General features: G+C 37.3%; 1 protein-coding gene across 1 annotated transcript; it reads right to left on the bottom strand.

The window, feature by feature from the left end:
* Positions 1 to 1,857: 1,857 nt before the first annotated feature.
* nadkb (NAD kinase b) lies at positions 1,858 to 12,371 on the bottom strand. Its single transcript, XM_028472419.1, has 12 exons — positions 12,203 to 12,371; positions 10,166 to 10,453; positions 10,005 to 10,088; positions 9,142 to 9,271; positions 7,471 to 7,579; positions 6,806 to 6,891; positions 5,512 to 5,614; positions 5,268 to 5,419; positions 3,557 to 3,656; positions 2,757 to 2,914; positions 2,592 to 2,674; positions 1,858 to 2,502 (listed from the first exon to the last, which is right to left on the bottom strand). Exons 2-12 carry the CDS (start codon positions 10,450 to 10,452, stop codon positions 2,343 to 2,345), a joined length of 1,452 nt encoding a protein of 483 aa, XP_028328220.1. The 5' UTR covers position 10,453; positions 12,203 to 12,371; the 3' UTR covers positions 1,858 to 2,342.
* Between the last annotated feature and the right edge of the window lie 520 nt (positions 12,372 to 12,891).

Genomic DNA, 12,891 nt, shown 5'->3' on the forward strand with positions numbered 1-12,891 from the left:
AATCTACTCGAGTAAAAGTATAAATATCTCACTTAAAATGTACTCAGAGTAAACGTTGCTTAGTTACTTTTTTTTGGGGGGGGGGGACATCTCACGTCTATAAATCAAACTGTTTTTTTTTTTAAATTAATTAATATTAAAGAACACCATCTAAAAATAAGGTGCATGACAAGACATGGTGTGGCTAACCTGAATAAATTAAATTCAATAAATGTCAAGGATGTCAATTCGATGAGGTAAATGCTTGTGTCAATACATCTAATGTGTCAGAGCATCCAATAAATCACCTCTGAAAGCAAGAAATGCGTACAATATGTTATATAGAGTCTATAAAACATTCTAGGTGGAATGTGCCAAAGGAGAAAAAAATAATACTGACTCAGCAGTAACGGCTGTAATGTGAACAAACTTGCAAAACATCTTAACGACGACATTATCCTAACAGTCATGGATTATGGCAAGTCCTTTTAACATTTAATAAGATATCTGAAATTCAATTGTTACATGTAAAAATTGAATTGCAGATATCTGCAATTCAATTTTGACATGTGGCAATTCTAATTCATGATATCTACAACTCAATTGCTACATGTAACAATTGAATTGCAGATATCTGCAATTGTTCTCACATTGCAGATATCTGTAATCTAATTGTTACATGTAACAATTGTATTACAGATATCTGCAATTGAATCACAACATGTCGAATTTGAATTCTTGATATCTGCAATTACATTTTTACATGTAACAATTGAATTGCAGATGTCTGCAATTCAATTGTTACATGTCGAAATGACATTTTGACATGTTGAAATATATTTGTTACGTGTGAAAATGGCTTTACAGATATCTTGAATTAACATTTCAACATGTCAAAATTACATTTGAACATGTTCAAATGTAATTTCCACTAGTGAAAACTAAATTGCTACATGTCCGCCAGACTTATTAAATGTTAAAAGGGTTTGCCATACATGGATACATTCGTCACATACATAAACCCTACTACTGAATAGTACTTCATGACATGTAGTGAAATGGCATTACGGTGTTCAGCCTTATGTGCACAGTGTGCAGCAAGTTAAATAATAGTAAATGAGCATTTGACGACAGCCTAATGCTATATAAACACAGCCACTAAAACAAAGTTAGCTCGCTAACTCACCTCTGATCAGGTGGTCGCTACAGACACGGGCATCAGCAGACTCTGCTCCTCCCGACCGCAGACCTAGGTTTAAAATCCACTTTTTATGGCGTTGTTTTGAATTTGACGCGATGCAGCAATGTGAGTGACGTCACGTGAATTACCAGAGCAGGCCATAGACATATACACACCGATCCAAACAATAGCTCTAGGTTACGTTCAATCGCAAACTCCCGTCCGCGTGCGGGATTTATTTTATTCTGTAACGGAATCTATTTCAAATGTAACGAAGTACTGTTACTTGAAACAAAATGTACTTAAAAGTAAACGTACAGATTTTAAAGTACTCAAAAAAGTAGAAGTACGCAAAAAAAAAAAAGCTAGTCAGTTACAGTAACGAGAGTAAATGTAATTCGTTACTTTCCACCCCTGCTTATTACTCAGTATTTACTTTTACACTTAGGGTAACGGGAATGAAACGGAGTTCTGGTAATAACAGAGGAAGTAAAAAAAAAAAAAAAAAAACAATAATCATCTCGTCATTTTAAAAGACTCACAAATGTCCCTGCACGTCGGAACAAAATAAATAAATAAATAAATAAATTACCCTAAAAAAAAAAAGTTAAATCTTTCCATTTGTGGAAATCTATAGATTCACGTCACTTTTTTAACAAGGTAATCATTTTTGGCAAAGAAATTACCAAAGACTCAACTAGGGAGATAAAAAGCACTTTATTTTCTATTTTTACAGGGTTTTTTTCCAAAACAAGATTTTTGTCCTGGATTCGTTTCAGATGAATATCATTTGAGTGAAATTGTGTCATTTCCAGCCATATTATTATTTACAGAAACATAAGCTGAAAACAATTACACTCTGTTTCTATCTGCAATATAAATGATTATACTGTTATATTTTAACAGTTTATTCCCAAATATATAAATATTGCACACATAAAACAATAAATAAAGTGACAGGAGCTTTCCGTATGTACACATTTACAGATAGAGATTGAAACAAAGTCACTTCCTGTTGACTGAATAAGCGCTATTCACATTACTTTCTTTAGAAATGTACACATTCCCTGGTGTTGCTAAGGTAGCGTAGCTTTAAACTGTGAACATCAACACGCTGCGTTTATCTTTGGCTTTATTTCAGTCCAGTGCTTCCTCCTCAGCCTCTGTGAGAACCTAAACCAGTTTAGTTTTCTGTATCTGATGAGTCTGAGTCATCAGCGAGTCGTGTCTGCTTCTTCCTCACGTTCCAGTGCAAACACTGGGCCAGACTTTCAAACCAGTCGTAAACCAGGTCATGGCAGCAGATGGAAGGCACTGGGTAGCAGGATGTTGTGATTTTGATGCTGTTTTGAAGGAGAAAACAAAGAAAGGTTGAGTTTTAAAAGGTTGAGACCTAACAACACTAGTCGAAGCAGATCTGATAGTTGCGTACCAGTCTCCATGCTGGATCTCCTGCCTCTTCCTGCCATCAAATGACACCCAGGCAGTGTTTCTGGAGTCAGGAGACAATGTGATCTGTAGAGACAATTGATGAAGTTAACTTTTTAATTTTTTTTTCTTTTTATCATTTTCAGGTTTGAACAATGACGCCCCCTACCATGAGCTCCACGCCTGCAGGGACCACGATGGGTCTGAAGGAGAGGGAGTGTGGGCAGATGGGAGTCACCATGATGGCAGGAACGTTGGGGTGGATCATTGAGGCTCCTGCAGCCGCAGCGTACGCCGTGCTGCCTGTGGGCGTCGACACGATCAAACCTACAACACAAACAGTGCTTAGAATGTTTGACATTAAAGAACAACCTTATTTTAGTTGAACTTTTATTATTTTATTTCAATTTTATTGACAAATTGCAATAGTTTACAAATCAGTAAAACAACATAAAGGGAACAAAGAACAAAGAACACTCTTACAAAAGAGGGGTTTTTTTTCACCTTTTTTGTTTTTCAAAAATGTTTTGAGTATTCATATGATAATGAACCTCGATTAAGGAAAAAAATAAAATTTGGGAGGGATTTTGAGAATTGTTATTTATGAATATAGAATTTTGCCAGTGATATAATTAGAATAATGATGAAAGATATAGATTTATTTTTGTTTTCAAAGATAAAAATAACATATTTTGGCATTATTACGATTGTGTTTTTAGTTTTGTTTTATAAGAAATCCTACACCACATTCCAGAATAATAACGTGTATGGGCAGTTGTAAAACAAATGTAAAATCATTTCAGCTTCATTAAAACAAAAAATGCATTTATCACTCTTATCAGTATGTTTGGAAATTAATACGTTACAGGAATAAATGTGTAAAATTTTGCACTAAAGAACAATTTTGGACAAATCAAAGCAGATCACAGCCCTAATAATGATAATGATAATAATAGTCATAATGCTTACCATCTCCCTGCACTGAAGTGATGAGACGACCATCGAGGTACAGGTCCACATTAGAGAGGTAGGAGGAGGGGCCACGATCCACCACTACTTCATTCAACACCTGCACACAAACACAAATGAATAATTAATAATTATGGCAAAGAAGACACATTTACATTTCAATAACCTTATCACACAAGAACTTAATATCTGATTCTGTGGTCAGATTAAATGTGTCAGGTTTCTGTGGATCACTGAGCACCAACTGTTGCATCACATTTGATTCTGTGAAATTTTCTCCAGGCTTTATGGGTAAATAATACATTTCCTGTAAATTGATTAAGTTGATATTTCTAACTAAGCAGTGCGTCTGTTGTCCAAAGTCTGGAAGTGATTGAGGGGCTTGTGCATATTTGTTCTGAGGCCTGTTCCACTGATGGTTAACCTGAGTAAACACAACATAATGGACACAGAGTCCAGGCCTCGTTACACAACAGGCTACAACACCACCGTTCACACATGGCCCTGCATCATGTGATGATTGGCACATGTTGTGACGCCAGCAGTGAGCAAACTTCCTGTTAGACGCAGACATGATGTAATGTGAGGTCAGATTGAGGCTCAGGGATCAGAACAATCATCACCAAAGCTTAAAAATGCTCTGCCTGTGTGTGTGTGTGTGTGTGTGTGTGTGTGTGTGTGTGTGTGTGTGTGTGTGTGTGTGTGTGTGTGTGTGTGTTTCTCCTGCTGTTTATACAGCACTTCACACTGTGAGCATCAGGAATCCATTGCACTGCTCTTGACGCCATGGTCTCCATGGCAACTGGCTCAACACAACCTCACAACATCTGACTTTCCTCACCCTTCTCTGCAACTATTGCCTTTATTATGACTGTCACCATGGCAACAGAACTGATGCTGCCCTCACGGAGCTGTAAACTGATGTGCTCACTTTCGCTTGCGCACACAGACACACCTGGGATGAAAAGGAAACACACCCGTGCACAGAAAGCATGTGTCAGCCTGCGTCATTTACTGGAAGAAACAAACCTCATGACAGCCAGACACAGAATATCTGCTGGAAGCTGAGAAAACTCCATGTTGGATTTTAGAATACTAGCAAATGAGCTTATTATAAATGTGAAAAAGCCAAAACGTCACGCTGTCGTTTGACTTCAAACACTAGCACCTTCTAAGTCGATAAAACAACACACAGCATCTGTTTAGACCAGGGGTGTTAAACTCATCTTAGTTCAGGGGCCAAAAATGGACCAGTTTGATCTCAAGTGGGATGCAAATTTAAGATGGGTGAAAAAAAAAAAGCACAATTTTTACATCATTGTGCCCAAGTTTTTCATATCAGTTCGATTCACCTAAAAAATTCTTGATTTTGTTACAAATTCTTTGTGTAAATTAGAGGGATTTTTGGGAATTGTTTGTGAGAAATTGCCAGATTTGTGGAAAAATGGAGAGTTCTTTCCACAGATTGGAAATGAAAATGACTGCATTCATGTGATATTAACAAAGGAAAAATGTAAGCCCCTAAAAATATTGTCGAGTTTCAATAAATTGGTGAATATGAGACATCTACAACTGCATTATTTGGTAATTTACACAATAATTCATGTTTTCTCCTGTGGGCCAAATTGGATGCTCTAAAGGGTCGGATTTGGCCCCCGGGCCTTGAACTTGACACATTTGGTTTAGACCGACTCATCATCATCATCCTCACCTGCATCTGCTGGGTGACTTTGCCGTTGTCACTGTTGTTGTGTTCGTGGATGAGGAGGCCGTTGTGCTCCTGCTGAAGCTCTTTGCTGGACAGCTGCATGTCCTTCATTACCTTCACCTTCAGACGGCTGCGCAGAGTGATGGCTGCGTTGCCTAGTGCAAGGTCACACAAAGATATGCCGTTGAACAATAAAGAACAGCAGCACAAATCTTTGATTTAAAAACCACATGAAACTCTCGTTTACCTTCAAACACTTTGGAAACTTCAGTCCTGAATGAATCAAACTTGAACGGCGTTAGAAAACCAAGGGAGCCCAGATGGAAAGCCATGACTGGAGGGACGCTGCACTACAGAAAAGAAAGGAAACAACTGTTACCACACATCACTCGTCACTTCCATTACTTCATGAGATGATGAACTGCCTACTTTATTTTTTTTCCTCCCAACTTGTGTCCAAAAATCACAAGTGCACAAGTTTCCCTATTTTTGAGTTTTTGTATAACTCTAGATTATCATTCATGCAAATACTACTTTAATGCAACTTATGATAGACTAGGGTAGGTGTCAAATTACAGACAGCAAGTCCCAAAACCACCACACTATTGATCACATGAATTCTGATTGGATTTCGTCTCATTTAATATAGTTTAGGTTTTATTAGTCGACGAAAATACAAATATATTTTTATTTAGTTGTCGTTTATTTTTCTAATTAGTCAAGTCTCGTTATTGTCACTTAAACAAAATGTTTTAAGTCAACAAAATGATCCCTTGTTCATAGGGCTGAACGATTTTGGAAAATAATCTAATTGCGATTTTTTTTCTCCCTCAATATTGCATTTGTGATTTAACATGCAATTAGGGCCTGTTGTCATGTATTTTTCAGTGAACACAAGCAACAAATTAATCTGTTTCATAATAAAACATTTCAGATTTATTTAAACTTTAAATAAATTTAAAATGTACATTTTTGTACAAATTACAACAATAAAGCAAACAAATCTGTGGCTTTACCTCTTCAACATATATAACTAACTTCATGTTTCATGAAACTTGTAAACATGTGGACTGCACTTCTTAAACACTCCCTGAACTTAACAGGACAGGACAAGTAAAAAAAAAATTAATAATTTGCAGCCTTTGCGATTAGAAAATCACATTTTATGAGCAATTAATCGTTCAGCCCTACTAGTTCATACTCATTCTACTTTCTGTTGATGAAGTTATTGGGCTTAAGAAACTCCAAATAAAAAAGCTCCATTGAAAACAGATCAGAATGCTGTGCCTCAGCAGCTGAACGTAAAAGAGCAACAGTTTGTGCCTGAAAGTGTTGATTTAGTTGTAATCATGGTCTTTTGACTAAATTGCAACTCAGTTGTAGTTTAAACTATGCTGCAGCAGTTTTGTGCTTTAAATCCGTGTGTATTTCCTTCACTTGTCGTGTTCATTAAACCAACAAGAATCTATGCAGAGTTGAGTTTAAAAATCTCTCCATCTGTCAAATAATATTGATGCTGTTGAGTTAAAAACAGACAATACCTGGAAGAGAGACGACGCATACAGCAGAGTGCCATCACCACCCAGACAGATGATGAGATCGATACAGTTGGAGATGTCGTCATAACCTGTAGCAACAATAAACGGAAATCAGAGTATGCTAATGTAGCCTGCGGCGTCTTTAATACTATCAGTCTGAAAGTGTGTGTCACAAAAGCTTTTTTTTTCTTTTTTCAGGAATGTGAGTAATCATTGCAGAGCCGACCACATGCAAGTGATTCATCCAGTCTGAGAACAGTGTACGCTGTGTGCACTGTGTGCAGTGGTTAAGGCTGTTTGAATGTTTGAATACCAGGCCAATGACGCCAGATAAGAGCACTGCTCATCCTTTTCTTTAATCTCCGGGGACTCTTTGTTCTGCTCACAAACACGCACTGAACCACGTCCACCTCAAAGTCTAGAAAGATGCAACGACTGCTTTTCAACGTTTACGGTAATTATAGTAAAATCCCAGACCATATCAGAGCAATATTGTGAAAATAAAGAAATAGTACTGAAACATCCTAATACTAATACATACAAATGCAGCTCAAACTTAAAGATTTAAAGAAGACTGAATTTCAATTTCAATACCACACCAAAAAACCACCACTACTACCATACAGTTACTGCAACTAACAAACAAGAAAGAGAATTCAGCGTCTCACCCTCTCTGAAGGTGCACAGCTGGTTGCGGATGGAGCCAAACGCTTCATCCTTGGACAACGTGTTGTCGTCTGCCACTCTGCGCTCCACGTACACCATCATCTGCTTCTCCTACAAGATAAATGCACACAATAAATTGACAGGTGAATCACTGAAGCTCTGTCATCATGAGATGAGTATATCATCTTAAAGATGTAAATCCTTGTTTTAATCAGGAAAAAAAATGACCAAAAAAGGTGGAAAAGATGGTGAAATGGGATTTTAAAAACCACAGAAATTGGTGAAAAGTTCCAAATTAGAGTGGCCAAAAAACAGACAGAAAAAGTGGTAAAAATAGTTCAAAGTGTCAATATTGGAACAACTAGTTTAAATCACGGGCATGACAAATTGTGACTGTGATTAAATTGAAAAAACTACGCATGAAAAGAGGTTAAATGTCACAATGATGGTCAACATGTGACACTAGGTGGTAAAAGTAGGAGAAAGGGTTTCTGAGTGCAGAAAATGCATTGAAATTTTATGGAGAAGTGGCAGAAATGGAAATAAATGCATTAAAAGGAGCAAAAACACAGCAAGAAAAGTGATGAAAACAGGTTAAAATATGGCAAGTTTGGTATAATAGCAGAAAAATGATTAAAAAAAATAAGCAAAAATGGGGTCAAATTGTAAAAAACAAAACAATCTTAGTTTTTTTAAAGGCATCTGGCAACCCCCTCCAAATGTCTCATGACCCCAAGGTTGAAATCCCCTCTGGTATAATCAGTGTCCATTGGTGTCAGAGGTGCAATCTTTATCAAATGTTGTAAGAAGGAAAACAGTGAATGGTGATGTCCGGCTATCACGCCGCTGCAGCTCAGATAAAGCTATTGGTTAATCAGAGATATCCAATATAAAAATACACACTGGGTTGCAGTTTGTTTGTTTTTGCATGCCTGGCTTCATAGGACTGTTGCCACGGGAATGCGAGGCAGCCCACCCTGACCTCTGACCCCTGAACGCACACCTCTGTTCTAAACTCTATTAACTTACGACATTTAAACAAAAAACGTTAAGAAATAGTTTGCGACTGAGACATGCATTTTGAAGAATTGATTTAGAAATCCCAGATGTTAACCTAACAGAGCACCTATGACAAAAAGACAACACAGCCACTTACAGAAATTAAAGAATCAGCTTCTAATGGTAAAAATGGTCCCAGATACCACAGCATGGAATCAGTATTTTGAAAACATCATCAAAAAAAATTTAGCTTTGGGAAAAAGAAAATGTCTACACAATGTGAGCCATTTCTAATTTGAGCCATAGAAACGTCACAAGTTCCAGTGAGTCTGTTTTAAAAACCAGTAAGTGGAACATCTGATCTCTGCAATAATTAACTTAAATAGTAAAAAAATGCTTTAAAGAGGGTCTCCCCTAAAAAAACAAAAAATGTGATCCATTCCATTGTTATGCAGGTGACCAGCACCTTACTTTATAATACCAGTAATCTCATCTACCACAATGCAAATGCTGCTTATATTATAACTCAGGGACAATAAAGTGCTGATGGACGATCAAAAATGCACATGTAGCAAACAGTTTCACCCAATGAAAAGCTAACATCATGATCACACACTAATATCATAATTCAACATATAGATCAATGCAATAAGTCAACATTTTGGCCTTCATACCTCCACTAAAAATCTGCACAGCTCCTTAAAAGGCTTGACCAGACTCTCATCTCGGATCTTGCGGATAACCAGCACGTTGACTGGAGGTTTGTTCCAGGTCAGCCTCTGGCTAGCTGGGTCCTGGATGTGCCTAAAGAAGCAATACCAACGCAATCGCACAGTTAAGACTTAAGCAAATGATAAAACAACCGATGTAACATAGTCAGGCAACTTTTAAAAAATTGCTTTAAGTTCAGAATCAGAAATACTTTATTTCATCCCAGGGGGAAATTACTTATGTCACAGAGGCTCGAGAAATATTAGAAATAAAAAGAATAAACACTAAAATGTACATAATTAAGTAAAAGACTATTAATTAAATAAGGATTCAAATAAAAGTGCACATTACAGTGGAAAAAGCTGTCAGGTTAAAGTTAAAGTTAGGCAAATATCAATCCAATCTCTGATTCCATGTCTTCAGCAGGATTTATTAACGTATTATCTGCTCACAGCTGAGTTATTCTTTAACCTAACACTTTTCTATTACTCCTCAATGATGACGATCTAATCTTAAACTCTAAAATACAAAAGCTTCCCATGCATTCTGCTGAGTCCTCACCAGTGGTACCAGCGCTTCCGATGCTGAATGACCGGCATGCTGCAGACACTTTCCTCTTGTGATTTAACTCTAATTCTGCTGATTGCTTTGAAATCTGCTGACATTAAGCACATGTATCCTACCTCAGGAGAACGGCCTTCTCACTAAACATCCAATCACCATCCGACTTTTCTAATCTTATCTCGCAATGTTACACAATATCTGTGTGATGACAACAACTTACACCATGCGCACACAGACTTTTGGCTCATACGGCTAAGCTTACATCACTGAAGTTGGGTTGGGTAGAATACAGGCTTTAGGTCCGAAGTGAGTGGCTGGATACGGTCCATGTAGAAAGTGAGCTTTTCTGTGAGAAGAAGAAAAAAGAAAGCAGTCAGTGAGATGACATGATCTCACGTTTTATTATGGCAGTGACCAGTAAACCTCTTAAGACAGCTTTCCGCTACATTGCTCGCCGAACCAGAGGGCTCGGTGTGCTCGTGTTGGCCAGGCAACCTCTGCCGCTCCACGTCCCCCAGCAGCTGTTCGTGATCATCCCCCATTCGCCGCGACCTCTTCCCCTCCCGCCGTCTCCTTGGTGACTTGGACGGGTGCTCCCTGTGCCTGGAGGACATGGCTGACTCGGACAGCTGACCCACGGGACCTGCAGGTTGCACCTCGTCTGCTAGTGTCGGTGGCTTTGATGACATGCTGGTACCTGAGTTCTGCATTCTGAAATAATAATAATAATAGAGTAAATAAACTGATAACACAGAGTCAATTCTGAGCTCAGGAGGCAAAAATATTATGCGACTACTAAAATAAATCCTAATACACGTATTCTATCACCACAACAACTATCAATCAACTAAATGTAACGACGACAACCTATCGCAGTCTGTTTCATGCTTGTTCTTGTTTTAATTCCAGCAAGTTCCTATTGTTGTCTTTTAGAAACAATATGTTAAGGCTGCACAATTTCAGCTCAAAACTAAATCCTGATATTTTATTTTGAAAACGCAAATTTCAATTTTGATTTTTCTTTCCCCCATTTTAGAAAAAGACACTGGGTTTATTTATTTAAGATATTTTCTTTTATTAAAAAAAGTGAAAATAAATGTTGGTAATTTTGGGGAGAGATTACGATTACCCTCATAAACGGAAACATTTATTTTCCGATTTTGACCTTTTAAAAATCGCCCTCAATAAAGATCCCAATTTTGTTTTGATATGGATTAATCACGCAGCCTTAGGTTTCATTTATTCAGATAACTTTTTTTTTTTTTTTTTTTTGGAAATTTGGTCTACTGACATGTTTCGACTGCCAACTGTCAGTCTTCCTCAGAGGCATCTTCGTGGTTGCTTTGATGTATTTCTACGGGTTCTTTCATCAGGAAAGCATCAACCCATCTACTGTTTGATTTCTTGTGTCCTTATGAGTTATTTCTGGTCGACCTCAAAGACTGTCAACTGACGAAGACTGAAAGTAGTCGAAACATGTCGGAAGATCAAATTTCCTAAAAATAAGTTGTCTGACTATATGAAAACTTAGCATATTGGAAGTGTCTATTGATACAGAAACGTATCAATAGACCTTTTCTACATAAGCGTAATGTGCCTGTTTTTTCACCGTGTCAGGATGGACTGACTGACGAATTCTTCCTTCCGCTGCCGTGGGCTCGAATCCCGCTTTTGTAATTTATATTTTAGCATATTTAACGCGGCAAATTTCACATTTAAAAACATATATAAGAAAAAAATAAACCTTTTAGGGTATTTCCTGGGATAGTGTTTGGGCTCAAATAAAAGGGTTAGCAGGGTAGCTAAAAATAAAAATAACTTTAAGTCACGTGGTGCACCTATCACGTCATCTATACTGGTCAATGAAGGTCAGTTTATTGATACGTTTCCGTATCAATAGCCACAGCCTAACTTAATATTGTTCTCGTTCTGTAGTCACAAAAAAGTGCCAATTAGGCAAGTGTAGCTCTAAAAGTAGCATCAACAGTCAGTCAGATATACTTAAAACCTGTTTAATGTAACGTAGAAGTACGGATATTCTCTATTTACGTCGAACAACACTTGGTATAAAATGTAAGTGATTTATAAATTGCTGTTAGTAGTACTATATTTTCCGAGCACAAATTGTAAAATACGTTGAAGAAGTTGGTGCAGATATAAAAGTAGGAACATGTGTTTGGGGATATTATGGTGCTAAAACGGGAATAAAATGTATATTATTAATCTATGGTATTCATTTGAAGTGAAGATATTTCTCGTCATTTTGGTACCATAACTCAGTTTTTTTTTTTTTTTTTTTTTTTTAAAAATGCAGATGACTTCCGAGCATTTACATGTGAGTGAGTCCGTTTGTTGACAGCTAACGCTACCTAGCCTAGCAATGGCTAACAGCGGTTAATAAAAAATAATCATCATAATAATAATAATAAACAGTGGGAAAAACAACACAAATTATCTTACCTTTTCACGAACGCAACAACACTTTCATATCAGCAGGAGCACAGGGGTAGTGAGTGTCTTCCTGTAGAGATTTTATAAGTTTGTTTTTTAACTCAATAATAAGCAGTGAAGTATAAACACTGAGGACAGTAAAGAGACCCGGAGCGGAAATGAATGAATGCAGACTCAGAGCCCCGGTGACACTAAAGATGTTCTGTTAAAACCACAGCGACTAATCTTCCCCTGGTGGCCATGTTTAAAACTACAACCAACGACATCATGTTTACAGTCACATGAGGCACGTGCACAGGGGGAGGGAGAGCCTGGCTCTTTGCCCCTCCAGGTACATATAGTGCTTTTTTTGTCAACGTCTGGGGTTTTTTTTTGTTTTTGTTTGTTTGTTTTGTACATACAGTTTTGCTGCTGAAGGGGAAGTATTTCAGGCTTCTTTTTTTTATTTCCACATGTTTTTCTTGTCAAGAGCAAAGTGCATCAGTGAAATGTGTGTTATTCTTATTTATTTCAGCCTCTTCTGAAAATGAAAAAAGCATTTCTGTTAATCCATTTTAAACTGAATTATGGTACAGATGTGCTCCCATACAGGCAGAGGTGTAAAAACTGATATTGTCCTACTTAAGTAGAAGTACACTTACTTGATTGAAATTGTACTCAAGTACAAGTAAGTCACACATAAAATACCCAAGTACAAG

The sequence above is a fragment of the Gouania willdenowi genome, chromosome 17 (assembly GCF_900634775.1).
Source record: "Gouania willdenowi chromosome 17, fGouWil2.1, whole genome shotgun sequence".
NCBI lineage: Eukaryota > Metazoa > Chordata > Actinopteri > Blenniiformes > Gobiesocidae > Gouania > Gouania willdenowi.